The 21749-nt window shown below is 42.5% G+C and overlaps 1 protein-coding gene across 2 annotated transcripts in view; it reads left to right on the top strand.

The window, feature by feature from the left end:
• LOC129703502 (glypican-5-like) overlaps positions 1-21749 on the top strand; it is a 420578-nt gene that overhangs the window by 282555 nt on the left and 116274 nt on the right. For both annotated transcript variants that reach the window (XM_055646030.1, XM_055646029.1), the window contains one exon: positions 11688-11841. In XM_055646030.1, the coding sequence (XP_055502005.1) occupies positions 11688-11841 (154 nt within the window). The remainder of the gene's footprint in view (positions 1-11687; positions 11842-21749) is intronic.

Raw genomic sequence — 21749 nt, 5'->3', positions numbered from 1 at the left:
GTTAAAATTCATGGGTCACGTGCTGATTAATCCTGAGTGTGTTTAATGGGCAGGTTTTGCAGAGCAGTGTCTCCTTCTTTAAAAGATACTGATGATCATAAACCTCAGCATAAAATGGTCCTTGCTCTATTACTGCAGAGTGGTTTTAATTAAATGAATTAAGTTAATGAAAACTCAAAGTGTAGCTCAGCAAAAGGAGCTATTACCTGTGAAAGTAGCGGCTTTACTAATGAAAGAGACATTATGCTTCCATTCTGCAGGCGTGTTGTAAACTTTAATTAGCAGGCCTGCACTTTGTGGCTGTGCTAATGCAAATTCTCTAAGGTTCAAGTGGGCATCTTTCAGAAAAAATATATTATCAATCTCCAAGGAACTGAAGAAATCCTTGCCAATTTTACAAATGAAACAAAGACATTTATGAATGCTCAAATGATTAGTGATGCTCTTCAGATATCAGGCATCTCTATTCTGCTAATCAGCCAGTGTGCAGATCCATTGTTATTCCTTCGCTTGTTCTTGGGCAATGGGGGAGAAGATCAGGTTCCCCTCTTCTGGAATGAGGAGTCATGTGGAGTGTGTCCAACCTCCATGGTCAAATAATAAAAAGGTCCACTTGAACGTAAGATACTTTGTCATGTCCATCACCTACAAAACAACAAGAATGAAAATAATAAGCCAACAGTATGTAAAAATGTGAGAGGCGTAGATAGTGGGGATAGTCTTTATCCCGGATGGAAATATCAAATATGTGAGGGCGTAGCTTTAAGGTGAGAGGGGGAAACACTGGAGAATGATGTGTTCGATGCAGAGGCTGGTATAGTGACAGGCGAAGACCAGGAAAACTTTAACCTGAGGAGAGGGTCGGCGAGAGCAGAACTGCAGGATACACAAGATGGGAGCTCCATCCACGACAGTTGAGGGAAGTCACGTTTGCTGAGGAAAGAGGACGTGTCGGATGTTCTCGAGTGGAAAGCGTTATCTTGGCAGCTGATGTGGCAGGGACAGCGAAAATAAGGGTGAGGGGTGGCGTCCTTGCTTGGCACATTACTGTGACATTTCTGTTACATTCAGCGGGTTTACTGTATATAGAAGCATCCTCACCTTTTCTCATGTTACGGTGGTAAATTGACGGAATCAAATTCTCATGTGTTGAAAGGGTCATTTTAAATACATTTTCTTTTCCATTCCATTCCATTTCCATTCCCCCTTGTAGGAGGATGTGCATTCCACACCACATTCCCCAACCCCAACAAAACATTCCACTCTCCCAATGCAGCATCACACACACACATGGTTCTGGATGCTATTCAGAGAGTCGTCCAGCACAGAAACAGGACTTTCTCATGCTGACCTTTTTGCCAGTCCACACTATTCCAATTTCTCTGCATTTGGTCTGTATCCTTCAACGCCTTGTCTATTCAAGTAACTGTTTAAATGTCTCCTACATGTAATGATTGCATCTGATTTCACCACATCTTCTGGCAGTGTGTTCCGGATATAATTCATTCTCAATGGAAAAAGATTCTGATTATCTATCCTACCTATGCTTTTTATAATATTATAAAACTCTTTAAGGTCACCCTCAGCCTCCAAACCAAGGGGAAAAAACCCAGACAGTGTATCCATTTCCTCCCCATAATTAGACCCCTCCAATCCAGGTGGTTGTCCTCCACACAATCACATCCCTTTTACAGTATGCAGAACTGCAGACAATACTCAAAAGTGTGGCCTGAACAGTGTTTTGTAAAGTTGAAACATAATGTCTTGATTTGTATATTCTAAGCCACGACCATTGAAGGCAAGCATGTGATATGCCTCCATCACCTCCCTATCCGCCAGTGTTGAACTCACTTTCAGCAATCTACAGACCTGAACTCCAATGTCACTCTGTTCATCAATATTCCTGAAGAACCCTCCCCTAACTCTACATCACGCTCAGCAACCAAGCACCACACTCCCCCAGCACAGCATCACTCTCACCCAAACAAACATCCCACATCCTCTCCCCCGCAACATACTCACACATCCAAAATCCCAACGGCTCACAGTCCCAATCAGTAGCCAAACATCATCTCACCACTCAGTACTACATGCTCCAAACCAGCAGTGTACACCCTAATCCGATGCCCCTTTTTCTCCAGTGGAATGCCGGAGATCCCAAGCCAGCATCATATTCTGCTGCTCAGCACATATTCTCCAAACCAGCATTACACACCCCTGTCCAACCTCTCATTAACCTTGCCACCATCACACTCCTAAATACTCCCCAATGCAATATCACAGTCATCTATCTAGCATCATGATCCCCCATCACCCCTGGGCCAATTTCCCAGACCCCATCTCACACATTCAACCCCCATCTCACTCAATCAACCCACCCAGAACCTCAATCAACCTAACAACTATTTTACAAACCCCAGCCTGAAATCCCATTCATGCAATAATGACATTCCATAGGAAAACTTTATGTAACCCATAGCTTTATCTGCAGCAGGTGGAAATCGACAGTAGAATGATAGAGCAAATTCATATTATTGATTTTTGCACTTTGATTTAAAAATGTTTGCTGAGTCAGCGATTAATTACTATCTCCTTGCATCAGCGAATCAGGTTCTCCACACAGTGCATTTTATTGAAAGGTTAAGTTGGTGATTGATATCTCAATCTTGCCCGTTTAGAATTCAGCATGGCTATTCTCCGTTGACTTTACAATGCTGTTAAACAATTAGTGGAGAGAAATGGAAAAACCGTAAAACCTTTGATAGATGTGCTTCGTATAATATATCGTTGGTTTTGGTTTAGGTTTTATGAGTGTGGATAGAAAGCCATTCTTATCCATTTGCCTGACATCCATATATTAACACTCATCATGGCGTACATAAACGCAATAAAAAATAATAAACCTGCATTTATGTGGCACCTTTCACAATCGAAAGACAATGAAATATCTTCTGCAATATATCACTGTTCTATTGTGGGAATTACCAGAGCTAAGTTTCCACAAACAGTAGTTGGCCAATGTCCAGCTTATCCATGATTTTGGTTAAAGAAAACATTTTGTTGAGGAAACTGGAAGATTTGTTCTGTGCATTTTGTCAGAATGGTTCCATGGGACCTGAGATGGTGGACATTTCATAGAACAGAGATTCCATCTGCACAGAACTGCCTCAGCGTGAAGGCTTGGCCTTCTGACTCTGGCCGGTACTAACAGCCTGGCATGTTTTGATATTATTTCCTCCACTCGTTATAACTGAGCCATGATATTACATGAAGGAAACTTTTTCAGTGGCTTGGTAAGTAAGGATGTTGCTCAGTGTAGTTCCCAGAATGGTAGGCACTCTGGGAGCAGCACAGTGACACAGCAGGTAGAGTTACTGCCTCACTGCTCCAGCAACCCAGGTTCAATACTGACCCCAGCTATTTGGGTCGAGTTTGCCTTTAAATCCTGATGACTGCATAGGGTTTCTTCAGGTCCTCCAGTTTCCTCCCACATCCTCGAGACAGATGGGATGGTAGGTTAATGATGGTAAAATGGCCCTAAATCATAAAATGGGTCAGTGTAAAGATGGGTGTTTGATGGTTGGCAAGGACTCAATGGGCTAAGGACCTGTTACCTATTGATACCAACTGTATCAGTTCTGATCCCTGTTTGATGCTAGTTTATCTACTCTTAGCTATAAATTATATCAATTATCAATTAAATTAAAATTCAATTGGCTCCAGTATCTTTGAATTGTTCTGGGACAGATTAACCCATGGTTTCCGCCTCAATCATCTGCTAGTGCTCTGCTGTGTGGTTCAATAGTTCCTTTATTACAATGTATACCAAGGTACAATGAGATTCTTTTCTTGCATACAGATCAGTAAGATTATTGCCATACAAGTCAAGTCAAGTCAAGTCAAGTTTATTTGTCACATACACATACGAGATGTGCAATGAAATGAAAGTGGCAATGCTCGCGGACTTTTGTGCAAAAGACAAACAACAAAACAACCAAACAAATTATAAACACAATCATAACACACCTATTCTTTTACATAATAAATAATAGAAGGAAAAAAACGTTCTGTAGAGTTAGTCCCTGGTGAGATAGGCGTTTACAGTCTGTATTGCCTCTGGGAAGAAACTCCTTCTCAACCTCTCCGTTCTCACTGCATGGCAACGGAGGCGTTTGCCTGACCGTAGCGGCTGGAACAGTCCGTTGCAGGGGTGGAAGAGGTCTCTCATGATTTTGTTTGCTCTGGAGTTGCACCTCCTGTTGTATAGTTCCTGCAGTGGGGTGAGTGAAGTTCCCATAGTGCGTTCGGCCGAACGCACTACTCTCTGCAGAGCCTTCTTGTCCTTGGCAGAGCAATTCCCAAACCAGATGGTAATGTTCCCGGACAAGATGTTTTCCACCGCCGCTGCGTAGAAGCACTGGAGGATCCTCGGAGACACTCTGAATTTCCTCAATTGCCTGAGGTGGTAAAGGTGCTGCCTTGCCTTACTCACCAGTGCTGAGGTGTGTGATGACCATGTCATATCCTACATAAGTACAATTTCCGGTTAAGCACATAATGCAAAGAAACAGACCACTGAATCTGTATGCAATAGTCAACAGGTTTTAGCACCATTTCACAGTCCCACCTATAGCTGGCCATAAAGGCCTGTTGCAGCCATTGCCTCCATCCAGTCATCCTGCGAACTGTTGTCCTTGTGCATCATAGTCCAGGTGGCATGTGCAGGTAGAAACATGTTAGCACAGCCTCAGAGGAGTGTTTTGCTGGAATCTCAGAGAAAGGCTGGGAACCAATTACACTTAAAGACTTGAAGTTGAAAATGCAGTTGCACATACACATAACAATCTGTGGATTGCATGGGGGAAGTGAAGCTTGATGAGAACGTGTGCTTGTGGGCAACAAAGATACTCTTATGAGATGCTACAGAAATACCCTCAGCTGAATGTCTCAGAGCAAAACACAAAGTAACTAGACACCGCAGTGATACTCATCGCACTAACAATAGGAGAGCAGGAGTGGCTTCGAAGGAGTTCATTACTCCACCTTATAATATAGTGAACATGATGTTTAAGTTAAGGGCCTGTCCCACTGAGGTGACTTTTTAGGCGAGTGCAGGAGACTCTGCGCTCGCCTCATGATCGCCACATGGCCGCCACATGTTCGCTAGTGAATCTCCTTCATGATCGCGAGAAGTTCCCTGATTCTGGGAACTAGTTGCGGCCTCAGGATGGTCGCCGCCAATTTTTCAACGTTGAAAACATTTCTGCAACCAAAAATTGGTCGCCGTGGAGAAAATCGATAATCCTGTAGTTGTAGATGCAGTTGTAGTGGGGTCGCCATGTAGTTATGGGTAGTCGAGTTAGTCGTACGTAGTTTTAGTTAATCGCCTTTGCTGACCGGGCATTTTCATTGGCTCAGTGGGGAAAAAAAACGTAAACACGAGTTTTCAGAACTAAGGATACCTGACCGGTAATGTTAAATGTCCGCCAAACTTCAGTGTACTGCAGTGTATCTCTGGCTTATTAAAAGTTGTCTGACTTCTTAAAAGTGTCTCCACTCCTTCACCCCCCCCTACTCCCCCCCCCCCCCCCCCCCCCCTTCTCGCCCCTTCTCCCCCCCCCCCCCCCTTCTCCCTCCCCCCCCCCCCTCTTTTAAAGGACTTACCGTACACTGTGCTAGCCTTCTTAACCTTCCTGTTCATCGCGGTGTGTGTCTGTATCACCTTGACTTTGCACCATGTGAATTTCAGACAGCGCTCCCCCGCTTTCTTTGGTCCCCGCCTTTGCAATATGTTTGTGTGTGTGTGTTCCACTCTGACAGTCGCCTTCCATTTCCAGGTTTTTCAGGCAACTGCCGCGAACTTGACAGTCGGCGGCAGTCCGCTTAAAAATCGCCTAAGTGGGACAGGCCCTTTAAGTGCATGCATGTGTTCTGAGTTGCTTTGGTGCTGTGCATTGTGCCAGGAGATCAGTGACTCCAGCCTGATTATTATCACAGCTGGGTTTGTGTTATGATCCAGAATGTGTGCAGAACACCATGGAGGCTGTCCCCACCCCTCACGCCCAGCTTGGCCTGACTTCTGAAGTTCTCTGATTGCATGAATTGGACCCTGCCCAAGGCTACTTCCTGGCTGTTGCTCAAATGACAGTATATTCATATTCACCGTCAACCACATTTATTAGGCAGTTTAGAATAGGATGCTACTGTTTAGATTTATCTGAAGCCCTACAGCCATCTGTAGGATGAAAGCAACTGTGTACACTGTCTGTGTGTGGCCTGGCTTCACCACAAGGACTCTTCAACCAATTGAGATTTCTCAGCTTTTGATAAATGTTTATTTGGACCTTGCTTCATGTTCATTTCTAATTAGCTGTCCTTCTGTACATGTCGTCGCTTCTAAGTTGAATGATTGGAACAAGGTTTAGAGCTGTTGTGATCTTGCTCCATCAAAGTCTTACTGTAGGTTGTGAACAGTGCATGATGGAAATCCTTTAGACCATCTCATTGACTGATCCATGAAAGCACAGCTCTTTGGGGAAGTTTTATATTTCATGTGTCTGCTTGGCTCTTGACAACTCAACTAGGAGATAGGGGTGAGGCAAAAGCTTACTATGTCAAACTTGAAGCATTTGGCAATTTGGATGGCAATGTTTTGTGTGAGGAAAAAAGGCAGTAAAAGACATAACATATTTACCTCATCTGCGTGCTTTTATTTGCATAAATATTTAGTGATATTTAGTGATTCTGTTGAGAAGATAAATTGGAGAGGGAATCTTGTATCACAATGCCAAGGCCCAATTTTAATGTTGCCCATCTATTTAATATATCATTTATAGATGCCCAAACATCACCATCCATCATATTCCCCTACCCCTTGTTCTACTGGCCCCACCAATCACCTGGTGCTATAGATAACAGGACCACCTACCCAACCTCTTCCTCGGCACCTCAAATGAGGTATGACTCAATACCTGTGAGCTCTGTGTGTGAGTGCCCTGTGGACGATAAGCTCAAACCTTGTAGAAAGTATCGAGAATTGTGCATTTTGCTCGCCTAACATCCAAACACTTTGCTTGGCAGCAATTAGCAATGGAACTCCAGGTGAGCTGACCACAGAAGACATCAGTAGTTCAACGTAAACTCAACGCAAAAGCTGTTTGTTAACTGGGGACTATAAATTGCCTTTAGAGTAGGGAGTGGATGCGAAAGTGGGATAGCACAGAACTAGTGTGAGATAAATGGTTGGTGTGGACTCAGTCGCCGAGATTCAATTAATTGAATCAATCACAACAATCTGGGAGCATAAAGTCTGACATTACCAAGGCATGGACCGAATGAGAATAAATAGAATCAGTGTAGGAAGGTAGAATGGGCTAGTATGGATATAATGAGCTGAAGGGCCTGCTACTATACTGTATACTGTGATTGTAGGTCAGTAGCGAGGAGTTTGTGTTTCACGAACCAAGTGAACTTACATTCCATACCATTAAAAATTTATACTGTGTCAAATTTTATCTCTGCAGTTACACCCTAACTTGTTGTGCATTTCTTGGTCTTTCTATTTAAGATTTGGGGATTGTGCCTGGCATCTGGCTCGGTGTTTTGACTTTACTGCTCAGGCCATCCAGCCCTTCACCTCTGAGTCCTAAATCAGTTAGCTTTTTTTTTACATTTCATCTTTTGCCAGCAGAGGGTGTTATGGCCAAGTGATAACCCTGACTCTGCAACTGGTGTTACGTTGAATGGTGATGGTTCAGACCACCAACTGATACAGTGGTGACTAATGAGAGCAGGACACATTGAGAATGGCAATGTGATGGAGAACATCACTAAGAGGCAGAGACTGACACAGAGCTCGAGAAAGTGAGCTGAGGAGGAGGGAGCAAGGCATGGAGAGCGTAAAAAACTGTGTACAAAGGGGAGGGTCATGGTGAGAGTGGGGATTGTGGCACTTGGAGTTGACTCCAAGAGTGTTCAGTTAGCTCTAGAAAAAGGCAGAGGTGGCTCTTGGAGGAGAAATGTTATAGCAGGAGGGAGAGTGACAGAAAGAGAGGGAAAGGTGACTTTGGTATTTATACTAATCAAAAGAAAGTAGGGAACAGGAATGAGGAAGGGTACATAACATTAATCTACTACATTAACCTGGCACACTCAGGATTGTGGTGGTACCGGACAGGCAGATATTCAGAGTACAAGATGTCATTTCTTTTCATTCACCGCCCACCTTTACTTCATTTGTTTTCATATGTTACACAGTAGTTTTCAATTTTCCAGTGAGCCCAGTGTCTTTCCAGGAAGCATGGGAAGCAGAACCTTTGTGTTTAAATAAGTCGCGGGAACCAGGACTCCGTCCGATCTTGTTAATTTGTGAATTAGTGCCCCAGATACCCAAACATCAGTATTAGCAGTTTTTCACTGTTTCAACTATGGATATAAATAATTACCATCAGCAGATGTGCTTAGATAAGGTCCAGAATTACACAGGCACCAGGTTACTTTGAGTGCATTAAATGCTATCGCCCATTTTGTTCAATGAGAAGTTAGCATGGGCATGATCAAAATGATCCGTGAAGATGCATTTTCAATCGTTTTAATTAAAGTTGAGGTGAAAGGCAGATTCAGGTACAGAAATAAATCCCTACCATTCCTTGAACTGGGGCATTTACATCCAATCAGATCAAAGGACCAGGCCTTGGTCAGCTTGTTCTAAAGCAATTCTTCCAAAGCAAATGTCCACTGTTAGCTGCACTCAATTCCCTTAACTCACGAGTGAGTGTGCAGGGGAGGGTGCATGACCTTGATTAGTACAGGTGTCAGAGGTTATGGGGAGAAGGCAGGAGAATTGGGTTAAGAGGGAGAGATAGATCAGCCATGATTGAATTCAGAGAGACCCCTCAGAATTCATGAAGACCCCTTCCACCCCTGCAACGGACTGTTCCAGCTGCTACGGTCAGGCAAACGCCTCCGTTGCCATGCGATGAGAACGGAGAGGTTGAGAAGGAGTTTCTTCCCAGAGGCAATTTGGACTGTAAACGCCTATCTCACCAGGGACTAACTGTACAGAACGTTTTTCCTTCTATTATTTATTATGTAAAAGAATATGTGTGTTATGATTGTGTTTAGATAATTTGTTTGGTTGTTTTGACCTTTTAGAATCCGCGAGCATTGCCACTTTCATTTCACTGCACATCTCGTATGTGTTTGAAGACAGACCTTGACTTGACATTGAGTAGATCTGAGGCCGAATGGCCCAATTCTGCTCCTATCACTTACTGTATGATCTTGTCCCATAAAAGTGAAAGCTTTCTACAACACTCTTCAAAGATATCTTTAGACGACCTTTAGATGGAGACAAAGTGAGAGTGTTTGAAGACAGCCCTGACATTGAGATCTGAGGCACCACATTCATCCTGATCTATATTTTCCAACATATACTTGTTGGTCTTTGCCCTTCAACCAACTTCTGATCTATTTCAATATTTACCCTGGATCCTTCATGTTTACTTTTACCCGCGGCCTTTCAAACAACTTGTGGTAACATTTAATCTCAAACTATATAACTTTATAATTCGATCTTTAATTGATGCCTTGACCTTCCACTTGCCCCAGCAGTAACCTTTGCATCATTAAATGGATTTTCTCTCTTCCAGGTTTATAAGAAGTATTTTCTTCAAGACTTAGAGCAATAGGTGCTACTCCTAATGAAGCGCCTGGACTTGGTCCACTTCTCTATTCAAATGTTCTGTTTATTTACTTCTCTTCCTCCTCTGTAAACTTCTTCAGAACATCTGCAACATTAAATTGATGCGAAAGCACAAGCTCAAGAAGCAAAATACTGCAATTTGGAATTCTGGAAATAAAAACTACATACAGTAGGATGCTGAAATGAGTCAGGTGACATCTGTGAAGAAGGCTTCATGTTGACAATATGTCATATAAAATATTTCTTCTGCAAATTTCACATTCCAGCAGATTGTAAGCTACAGACTAGGTTGGCTCATTTATAGATTCAAGATCAAGGAATCCTCGGAGTGAGTTATAGCCGGAATGTAACTGAAGAGTTGAAATCATTTGTGTACAGCGTTATGGAGATTGGGAAATGAGTTATAGCATGGACCATGTGATTCATGTAATTTATATGCGGAATAATCAATGTCTGATAGTGTGTTTCAATTTTGGATAGTTAACCAATGTAAATTGATTGGTGCGAATTAGTTGAAATGATGTTATTAGCAGAAGAATTAAGTTTTACTGATTAATTAGCTTTGTGTAAATCTATCTCAGTTAATCTTCGTCAAAGATCCGTGTAGGTTCTGTTGCTTTTGGAATGAACAAGAAAGATCAAAGGTCTGAAGAAGGGTTTCGGCCCAAAATGTTGCCTATTTCCTTCGCTCCATAGATGCTGCTGCACCCGCTGAGTTTCTCCAGCATTTTTGTCTACCTTCGATTTTCCAGCATCTGCAGTTGCTTCTTAAACACTTTTGCTTTCTATTCTCTTGTTTGTGCCCAACCTTTGCTCTGGGTTTAAAATATATAAATAATATTAACAGGGGGAGAGGGGGGTTGTTATTACCTAAAATTGGACAATTCAATGTCCATGCTATTGGAGGATGATGTGTTGCATGCCTATTACCAAGCCAACTTTGGATCCTCTTTTCCTACATTCCTTGCATCCATGGGCTTTAATCTTTTGGGACCAGTTTTAACCATATTACAGCACGGAAACAGGCCATCTTACAAGTCCACACATGGGAGGCTGTCAACAGCCTTACTGAGTTCTATATACACTACACTAACAGCACTGTTCTTATCAAAACATGTTGTTACCTCATTGAAAAATACATTTAAATTAGTCAGACAAGATCTTCCCCTTACAAAGGGGAATCTTGAAGAAGATGATCTTCCCCTTACAAAGCAATGCTGACTGTCTTTGATAAATCCCTTACTTTCCAAATGTAATTAGATCCTGTCCCTCAGAATCTTTTCTAATATTTCCTTACCACTGCCTGTAATTAATAAAGGTACTTCATATATTTAGTTTAGTTTATTAGACCTCTTCAAATGGCGCAGTGATTTAACACTTGTTTATCCATGAAACAAAAACAACGTGGAATTAAAATGAACCCTTCAGCGCTGTAACCTATTCTAAGCAGCTTCAAAGGAGAATTGAATCACACTGAGGATGTAGATTTTAGTAGAAACGGTGAAACATTTGGTAATTAAGGGACATCTTAAAGTAGGAAATTCAGAGAAAGGGAGAACTTGAATTTCAGATCTACTTATGACATTTGAAGAGCACGGAGGACACCCAAGGAGCCAGTATTAGAAGTCAGAATTCACTGCCTGGTTGAGGCTACAGCCTCAGGGAAGGTGAGTCGTGGAGTTTGACTTTCAGGATCAGAATTTTTTTAAACCATAGGATGCTTGCCAGTGTAACTCAGCGAACACATGGGGGCTTGGTGTGATTTATTATGCAGGCAGTAGAGATTTGGTTAAACTCGTGTTTTCAGACAGTGGAAGGCAGGGGTTGATTTCGCCATGTCTAGAAAATATCTGATTTCAGTACTTTGCAGCAATCAGTGAGAGTGAGCTGTGCCTGCTCCGACAGGGACCTGAGAACATGTTTGAATTGCGTTGCATTGGATGACTCTCCCTCACCTGTAACTGTGCCTTCTGCTTCACCTCAGATGCATCAGAGCAAAGCAACCAAGGCCGCACAGTGGTCCTTGAGTGAACTCGGCAGTGGTGAGGGTGAGGATGCGGAGTCAAGCGGGGAATGCGACGATGAAGATGGGTGTACAGGATCTGGAAGTGGAGCGCCAGGCCGGCAGAAGAATACAAGTGAGTAGATGGTTCCGTATGACACGCAGTGAGCAGTAAGGCTCACCTTTCAAGTTAATTGGATACACAGAAAACGATTGTATGTCAAGCATGCAGTTGTTGAGTGCAATATTATAATGGAAACTCTCTCATATTTCACACAGATTCAATAACAGCAGTGTGACCTCTGACCTACCCTGGGGTTTGGGAATTGTAAATGATATTTCATATCTGTACATTGGTCAGCGAACATTTCCAGTTCTGTTTGAAGTATCTGAAGCTGTAAGCAGAATATGTTGAGGGCAGATCTGAGAGATGTTTGGCACTTCAAAGCTATTCTTAGCTCACAATGTTTTATACTGTATGTGCATCCTGTCCTACACTGACTCTTTGGGAATCTATTCAACACAGAATGTGTTACTATGTTTGCCGCTTGTCGATTGCCATTGTGATTCAGTTTGGAGCAGAGGCAACATATTTAGATTGGAAGATAGGCACCCTCTGTCGTTAGGTGCTCTCATTCCAATTTGAGATTGTGGCATGTGACCTATAAGGCAAGAGTTAGGTTGATGTACACGGGCCTGAGTTCAAGTGCAACTGCACAAGCTCAGACTCAACAATAGCAATAAACTCCCTGGAACACTGGCCATTTCCATAAACCGTTGAAGACTCCAGACCAAACCTAAAGATTTCCCCGGGGATACCAACAAAGATCTACCAGTATAAAATTTGAATTTTTCAATTGAATTGTCCGTCGCAGCTAATCAAGAGACAGAGTTCTGGAATCAACTTTCAGACACATCGCTGAAAGATTCCCAGACGTAGGTCCACCTCTGAAAAATTCCCAGACTTAGTCACGTCACTGGGAAGATCCCAGATCATATAACCATATAACAATTACAGCACAGAAACAGGCCATCTCGACCCTTCTAGTCCGTGCCGAACACGTACTCTCCCCTAGTCCCATACACCTGCGGACCAAACCTTCCATTCCTTTCCCGTCAACTATCTAAAAACGAACCTGCCTCCACCACCTTCACTGGAAGCTCATTCCACACAGCCACCACTCTCTGAGTAAAGAAGTTCCCCCTCATGTTACCCCTAAACTTCTGTCCTTTAATTCTCAAGTCATGTCCCCTTGTTTGAATCTTCCCTACTCTCAGTGGTAAAAGCTTATCCACGTCAACTCTGTCTATCCCTCTCATCATTTTAAAGACCTCTATCAAGTCCCCCCTAACCTTCTGCGCTCCAAAGAATAAAGCCCCTAACTGTGTTAACCTTTCTCTGTAACTTAGTTGCTGAAACCCAGGCAACATTCTAGTAAATCTCCTCTGTACTCTCTCTATTTTGTTGACATCCTTCCTATAATTAGGCGACCAAAATTGTACACCATACTCCAGAATTGGCCTCACCAATGCCTTGTACAATTTTAACATTACATCCCAACTTCTATACTCAATGCTCTGATTTATAAAGGCCAGCACACCAAAAGCTTTCTTTACCACCCTATCTACATGAGATCCTGGTCCATCGATGGGAGATTCCTGGATTCTGGCAGGTGTTGTGAACAAGAATGCCACGGTGAGGAGGACGGTGAGTGAGGGCAATGAATGGGAGACATTGGAGATATTAGAATGTTATTATTGAGGCATTGGCCCAGCACAACCAACCTGCATCAGTGAGCGTCACAGTAATATGCAAAATGGGATGTTGTTATATATGGTAGGAGAAACAGTTTTCAATGAGAACAAGTGGTTCAACAGGTGGTTGCAAAATATGAGGAATCATATAGATGCTCAAATCTGGAAGTAATGCCGGTGTGGGTTTCAGCAGCTGCACAGCTGAGGCAGGGTAGTCATCAGGGAAATAGTCAATGTGGAATGTCAAAGCAAGGTATTCTTTTCTTTATGCCTTAAGCTTACCCAGTGATGGGCATTTAAGCCTGAAGTCCCACCACCAAACATCTACTTTGCTACAACTACATTGGTTCTTGAACCAATTTGCACAACCCTAATCCTACTTCAGCAACAGAACACTGCAGACCACCTCTTACACTGCCACGTACTCTGTTCCTTATTGCGTCTTGCACAAATGTCTTGATTTTGCAGTCTCTTTTTTGCTCTGTAATTTTTGTACATTTTTTTTATTTTTGCATGTTATCTGAGTCTATGTGCCTGATGCTACTGCAATGAAGATTTTCATTGTGCCTGTCCCCCACCGTACGTGTGCACATGATAATAAACTTGTCTTGACCATTAGAGGCCCTGCCCTTTCATTAGAGGCTGTGCCCTTTCATTATTTATGAATGATCCAGAGATAAAGTTGCAGCATTTGGCTCAGTTGATCTAACTGTTAAAATAGTGGGCCTCAGTTGGTATGTGAAAATATTACTGACAACAAGACCACTGCCATTTAAAATTCTCAAGTGTAATTCAATAGTCTATTCGCAAGGGGATCAGATACGGCACAAAGTAACCTGAGGGAGGCTGACCTGGGAATGTAGTACAATTGATCTTTCTTCCAGGATTTATTCTTTGGGCTTCTACTGTAACAGTAATTAATCTAGGCTGTGGCGGTCCCCAGGCTGAGTGCCAAATGAGTTTACACCCTGGACGGGTTATTTTCCATTAATGAAGAACACAGTCTGCAGCTTTAAATTGCACGATAGTTTCAAACCAAAAAAAAAAAACATTTTGAGGGAACCCAATCTGAGTTCCTTTGAGTGAACCCTTTTATAGAAACGTTTAAAGTTTAAAGTACCAAAACAACATTCCATGCATCCTTTTGAATCAGACATTTTTAGAGATTTTAAGGATTGTGGAGTAGCGGATACCATCATTCAGACATGGCTGAAATCTAGCAGGTAACCTTTGTATCGCAAAAGTGCGATATCAATAATTATCAAAATGCAATTACCTTGTCCAACGGAACAGAGTCCAGCCAGCCACTCTTGATATTCAGTTGCATTACTCTGGTCAGGTCTCCTAACATCATTACCAATATCAGCGTTTACTTTTTTATTGTGGTTCAGTTAAGATGTTAACTAGGATTTCAGAAATGGTCTTCTTCCAGCAACTGAATTGAGAAGCCAATTTTCAATCCCAAGTCAAGTAGTCATACACAGATTCAAGTAGCATTGCCATTAAATGCTAACCAAAATGTACCTGCCGCGGGAGAACATGACCAAGAATCTTGATCCCAAGATTGTGAGCTAGTTACACCATTAATTAATTGCCTTGGGTGACTATTGTCAACAGTGGAAGTTCTCCTTTAAGGGTATCTTTCTGTTTGCTCCCACCATGTACTTCCCAAAACTGATTATTTGATTCCAATGCCCTCAGGATCACCCAAACACTATCTCACTCGATCGTAATGTCTGACTCCATATCTGTCTGATCCCAGTGATCAATCCCATGTTCAACAGATACCAACCTTCAATCACTCAACGGCAATTCTCCTTCTATGCCCAATATGTTCTGTCTCTCACCAAACCTCTATTATTTCTGATCTTCCCTCGACACTCCCCAATCCATCTCTATATCATTTGATGTTTTCCAACCTCCTGATGCTCTCTAGCTTCCTGATCCTCTTTACACATCAATTTTTGGCATTGTGTCAATGCTTTCTAGTTTTCTGAGACCCCCCTGAACATCAGTCCTCTCTCGGCATGCCATACTCTCCATACCCTCCCAGCGGCCCAATCCTCTCGAAACCTTCATCCCCAGTCACCTCCCCCCGTAATTCTGAACTCCTCCAATTCTCTTAACCCTAATCTTTTCCACCGCCACTTCTCTCCACTCCCGATCCCCTCCACTCCCAACTCCTTACACAATCTCTGGTCCCTTCCCTACACAGGTCCATTGTCTTTCTACACTGTTTGATGCTTCATATGATCACTGATTCTCTCTACCACATATCTCTCTCTCTAATTCATGGTCCCATCTAATCTCCAATCACTCTCCATCAACAAACCTCCATACCATCCAATCTTTAACCCCACATCCTATTTCCTACTCCCACCTTTGATACTGCCTAATCACTGTAATTCTTAATCACCATCTAATCCTTTCCACGTTTCCAATCCAAGGCCCCCAATCCTCTCCATCTTGGATGTTTTCACCCTAATCCTCACTGCATGGATCCTCACTGACCTTCTCACCTTGATCTTTTCCAACCCAATCTTCTCCTTCTGCCCAGTGCTCTATACTCCCTGATCCTGTACACTCCCTGATCCTGTATATTCCCTGATCCTTTCGAACCCCAACCTTTCAGCCTCTCTACCGCTAACTTTCCTGACCACTAGCCTTCCTCAACTCTCTAACAATCTGATCCACAGCCTGAACCTCCCTGCCTACCCGATGCTCCTCATACCCCACAACTTCTCATCCACCCTCACTCCTATCTTCTCTGTTGTTGACCTTCTCTCCAAACAATCTGACTGCAACTCTCCGATCCCCACTACCTCACCTCAATATCTAATCTTCTGTATCTCTCCACATCAACCTTATTTTACCACGCTCTTCTCTCAACCCCACCATCCACTGCTAAAACCTTCCTTCCCGTTCTCCTCAATAAAGCAGCTGTGAGGTGCTAACAGTGAAGCAGAACCAAAGTCACTCCAAAGAGATTGGCTGCAGAATCTATGCTGCCACTCTACTGCAGGGAGGACATATTCTATGGTTGGTGGCACCACACTCCAGATGAGTTAAACTGGGGAGAGATCCTGAGATATATGGCTGGTGGATCCAAAATCTCCATGGCACTACTTTGAAGAAAATCATGGATTTTCCTGGTGAACATCAATATCTATTGCGTAAGTCAGGCAGCATCTATGGAAAGAGAAACATTTAATGTTTCAGGTTAAATTGAAACATTGATTCTGTTTCTCTGTCCCAATTGCTGAGTGTTTCCAATGTTTTCACTTTTTATTTCAGATTTTCAGTATCTGCAGTTTTTTCTTTAATATTTTTCTGTTTTAATGTATTACAGCAAACTTGGCTAAATAGGAGATCTGGTCACTATCCCATGTTTTGGGAATTTTCCATACAAGGAACAGGCAACTTCGTTTATTTCATTATAAAAGTAACCACACTTCAAAAGCAGTTATTCCCATTGTGCTTTTTGGTGACTCAAGACATGGAAATAATCTTTTAATGACTAATTCCTTTTTAATGTGAAGGAAAAATTAAATAAAAGGTCTAACTTGTTAAAAATGTGAAGGAAAAAATATAAAAATAACTTTATCACACTCAAGCTACTTATTATGATAAGGTTCTTTGTGAAATTCAATAATGGCGAGGTTTAATAAGCAATTAAATTCCTTTCAGTTCCTTGGCAGACATGTATAATTAAATCTGTGGAGAAACATAATGGGTAATTAATTGTTCCATAATCCCTCGGATCACTTACTTTTACCACTAAATTGTAACTCAGAAGTTTGTGGGCTGTTTCTCTGCATGCTTGCTGAGCAAGGAATTGTTCTGTATTCTGCAGCAGCATTCCTGAACAGACTCAAACACAAACTGGCCTGGAGCTACAGGATGCAGGTAGCCCTGTCCCTGGGGCCTTCCCCCTTACAGATCAGATGTCCTTGGTTCAGTCATTGATCTCCTGTGAACTGGTTGATCTCAGCCAGGGGCAAGTGTTTGAGGTGTTGCAAGAAGCCTCCTGAACTTTGAGACTGGGAAAGAGGGAAAACTTTCTCCTGGCTAGCCTGGAATATACCCAAGACCTGATCTGCCCTAGTTTATGGAACTTACAAGCTCACTTTGGAGTTCCAGTTAAGTCTTTGGCCTTGGGTACTCCTTACCTTCTTCCTCAAAACCCCTTGAGCATTCCCTGCCATTCATCATCAACATAGGATACAACTCTTCTTCTGTACCAGTTCCCAATGGTTCTTAATTGCATAATCATTTAAGATGTATCTACTTCCTCTTTAATTTGTCCCAAGAATCCAGTCTCCACAACTGGAATTCCATAAATTCACCTCTCTGCCAGAAGTTCTAAAGTACATCAGTTTTAAATGTCCAGTCCATAATTTTATAACTGGGTCCAATCGTTGGAGATTCTCCCATGACGGGAAATATCTCAGCATCCACCCTGGCAGGCCCTCTAAGGATCTTAAATATTTCAATAAAATTGATCCTCATTTGTCTAAACTCCACAGAATATCGATCTAATTGTGTTAGCTATTTTTTCATAGGACAATCAACTCATCCCCAGCATTAACCCACCAAATCTCTTTTGGATTATCTCCAGTGTTAGTATATTCTCTTTGTAATGGGACCAATAAAGTGCAGTACTCTAGCTGTGGCATCACCATTATCAAGTAAAATTGTAACAAAACCTTGTTGCTACTTACCTTCTATTCCATGCAATAAATGCCAGTATTGTTTTTGCTTCCTAATCTGCTGCCACACTCCCTGCAAACTGTTTGGGATTTGTTGCTATTCCATAAGGTTCAACCCATTGCCACTTTGGTTATTGTGGTTTGACTTCCAGGCTTTTTTTAATTTACAGTCAGGAAATAGGCATCTCAGGCTAAGCCAACATTTATTACCCATATCTTGAGAAAATGATGAGGAGTTTCTTATACCATTCTGGTTCCTGGAAATGTTTTATAACACTTTACTCTCGCGCTCTTTATGCCCTCTGAGTCACAGTGACTATCCCAAAAAGGCTGTCACTTCCTGCAAACTTTGTTCCCAGTAGCTGGGCTATTTGGTGATTTAAACCATGTTGCATAGTGCCTCAATCAATGGTTCGCAAGCAACCTAGTTGCTACTGATGAACCTTGACCTTGATGACGTCACCCACAGAGAACCGCAACTGCATGAGGATTACATTTCAGAGTTTATCAGGTTTCATGAACTCTCAGCAATTCAGGGAGACAATGTTCTATACTTCTCCAGCTCACTGGATATCTCCAGGAGTTTGGCACAAAGGAGTTGGCGCAGAGCTATAACTAAATCTGCAGGCCCTATCGATCTTCCGCTCAAACAGCAGGTAGCAGCAGATGGCCAGCTCATGGGGCCATTTATTAATTCACAAATTTCCAAGATGTGAGTGCCACTGCCAAGGGGAACATTCATTACCATTCCTAGTTGCCCTTGTGAATGTAGTGGTAAGCTATCTCCCTGACTGCTGCAGTCTTTCTGATGAAGGTGCTCCCGCTCTGCCTCAGGTGACGAGTTGGTATCGGTATTGGTTTATTATTGTCACGTGTACCAAGATACAAGGAAAAGCTTAGTTTTGCATGCTATCCAGGAAAATCGTACCATACGTGAGTACACCAGGGAGTGCAAAAATGAAATGAAACAGAACACAGAATATAGTTTGCAGCTAAAAAAACACCAGTGTTGTAGTAACTCAGCAGATAGCAGGTCAGGGAGCATCATGTAATATGGAAGAAATTTGTTACCCTTCAGACCTCAGTTTGAAGAGTGGTCCAGACCCAAAACGTCACCAAATCATGATCTCTAGAAATGTTGATCTCTTGACCCGCTGAGTTATCTAACATTTTTTTTTGTAAACAAGCATCTGCAATTCCTTGCTTCTCCATAGTGTTATAGTTAGAGAAAGTGCAGACTAAAAATTGTAGAGGACATTGTGAGATAGTTTGCAAGAACAGGAATTCAGCGCTAGCATATAGAAGGTCTGTTAATGAGTCTGAAAGAGCTGAGAAGAAGGTGTTCTTGAATTTAGTTTAGTTTAGTTTCAAAGTTTCAAGATCAAGTCAGTTTATTGTCACATGTGCCAGTTAAGGTACAGTCAAATTTGAGTTACCATACAGCCATACTAAGTGAAAATCTATAAGGCACACATCCACCTAAAAGTTAACATAAACATCCACCAGGAAAGGCCGCCAACTCCACGACGTTAGGCCGCAGTGCAGACGGAGATACGATACGGAAATAAATTGCATCTCCGTCAAGGTAAGAGATTGAAAAAAAAATTCCCCCACCCTCCCGAAAACAAACCAAGCAACACTAAAACATATTTTTGACACATACTAAAGATAACAAAAAGACAGACTGTTGGTGAGGCAGCCACTGCTGGTGGCGCCACCCAGTGATTAGAGATACAGCGCGGAAACAGGCCCTTTGGCCCACTGAGTCCGCGCCGACCAGTGATCCTTGCACACTTACAAGCTACCTTACATTCACGAGGGCCAATTTACAAGTTTTACCAAAGCCAATTCTCCTACAAACCTGTACGTCTTTGGAATGGGAGGAAATCAGAGAAAATCCACGCAGGTCATGGGGAGAAGGTACAAACTCCGTACAGACAGCACCCCTGGTCAGGATTGAACCCAGGTCTCCGGCGCTAGGAGCAGTGGCTTTACCCACTGCGCCACCGTGCCTCTCTTAAATGGGTTTCGGGCTGAATCTGAAGAAGGGTCGCGACACAAAACGTCACCCATTCCTTCTGTCCAGAGATGCTGCCTATCCCGCATTTATTCAAGTTACTGAGATGCTGCCTATCCCGCATTTCCCGAGTTACTCAAGCATTTTGTGTCTATCTTTCATTTAGTTTATTGTCACGTGTACCGAGGTACAGTGAAAAGCTTTATTGTTGCGTGCTAACCAGTCAGCGGAAAGACTATACATGATTACATTTGCGTTGTCCAGAGTGTACAGATACATACACAATACATGGGAATAACATTTAGTGCCAGATAAGATCCGATGAAAGATATTTCAAGGGCTTCCAATCAGATAGATGGGAAGTCAGGACAACTCTCTTGTTAGGAAGAGGACGGTTCATTTGCCTGATAACAGCTGGGAAGAAACTGTCCCTGAATCTGAAGGTGTGCGTTTTCACACTTCTGTATCTCTTGTTCGAAGATGGACACAAAAACCTGTAGTGACTCAGTGGGACAGGCAGCATCTCTGGAGAGAAGGAATGGGTGATGCCTCGGATCGAGACCCCTCCCCAGCTGAAGAGGCTTCTGAAGAAGGGTCTCGAAACGTCACCCATTCCCTCTCTCTAGAGTTGCTGCCTGTCCCGTTGAGTCACTACAGTTTTTTGTGTCGATCTTTGGTGGCGTGTTCCAGGATTTAGACCCTGTCATGAAAAAATGGTGGTATATTTCCAAGTCAATATAGTGTGCAGGTCAGAGGGGAACCTATAGGTGATAGTGTTCCTCAGCACCTGCTTTCCTGTTCCTCTCAATGGCAGAGGTTTTGAACTGTGTGGTGCAGTCAAGTTTATGTGCTATACAAGTGCTGTCAGAATGCACTCAGGTATGTTGGTGGGTGTACCATAAAATGGTGGGATGGATGGAAGCCTGGGACAAAGACACCTGGAGAAGCGACATTGTTATTAGTGATCTCAACGGGATGAGAAAAGAAAATCCCACCCCTGTTACATTTGTGCCTAGACTTGCTAACAGGGTGTATTTCAAGACAATTACAAACAAATCATCATCTTTTGCTTTACGCAAACTTAGCTCAGTTAGAAGTTTACGAAACTTGGAATTTAATAGGAACCCGAGGGGCAACTATTTCACACAAAGTGTAGTGGGAATGTGAAATGATTTGCCAGAAGAAGTAGTTGAGGCAGGTGCTATAACAACATTTTAAAATACGTTAGAGGAATATGGGGCAAACTTGGCAGGTGGGACTAGTGTAGATGGAGCATCTTTGTTGGTATGGGCAAGCCATAATTTTAACTGCAGTCAGTAAAGTTGATTTTTGCTCCAGTATTTCCAGTTGTTCAGCACTAGGTGGGAACGCCAGGCTGGATTTTGCGCTTGTCTCTCAAGAGTGGAGTTTGAAGAAATAACTTGCATCTTCAAGTAGGGAAGACTGGCGGTTGTAGTGCTACATTTGTATGTTGATGAACATTTAGCTTTGTATATATAATGCGAGAGAATAAATCTATCCAACTAATTTTAGACTTAAAAATAGGTCTTCCACATTATAACT

This window comes from Leucoraja erinacea, chromosome 14, assembly GCF_028641065.1.
Source record: "Leucoraja erinacea ecotype New England chromosome 14, Leri_hhj_1, whole genome shotgun sequence".
Taxonomy (NCBI): domain Eukaryota; kingdom Metazoa; phylum Chordata; class Chondrichthyes; order Rajiformes; family Rajidae; genus Leucoraja; species Leucoraja erinaceus.
This window is presented reverse-complemented; position numbering and strand designations above follow the sequence as displayed.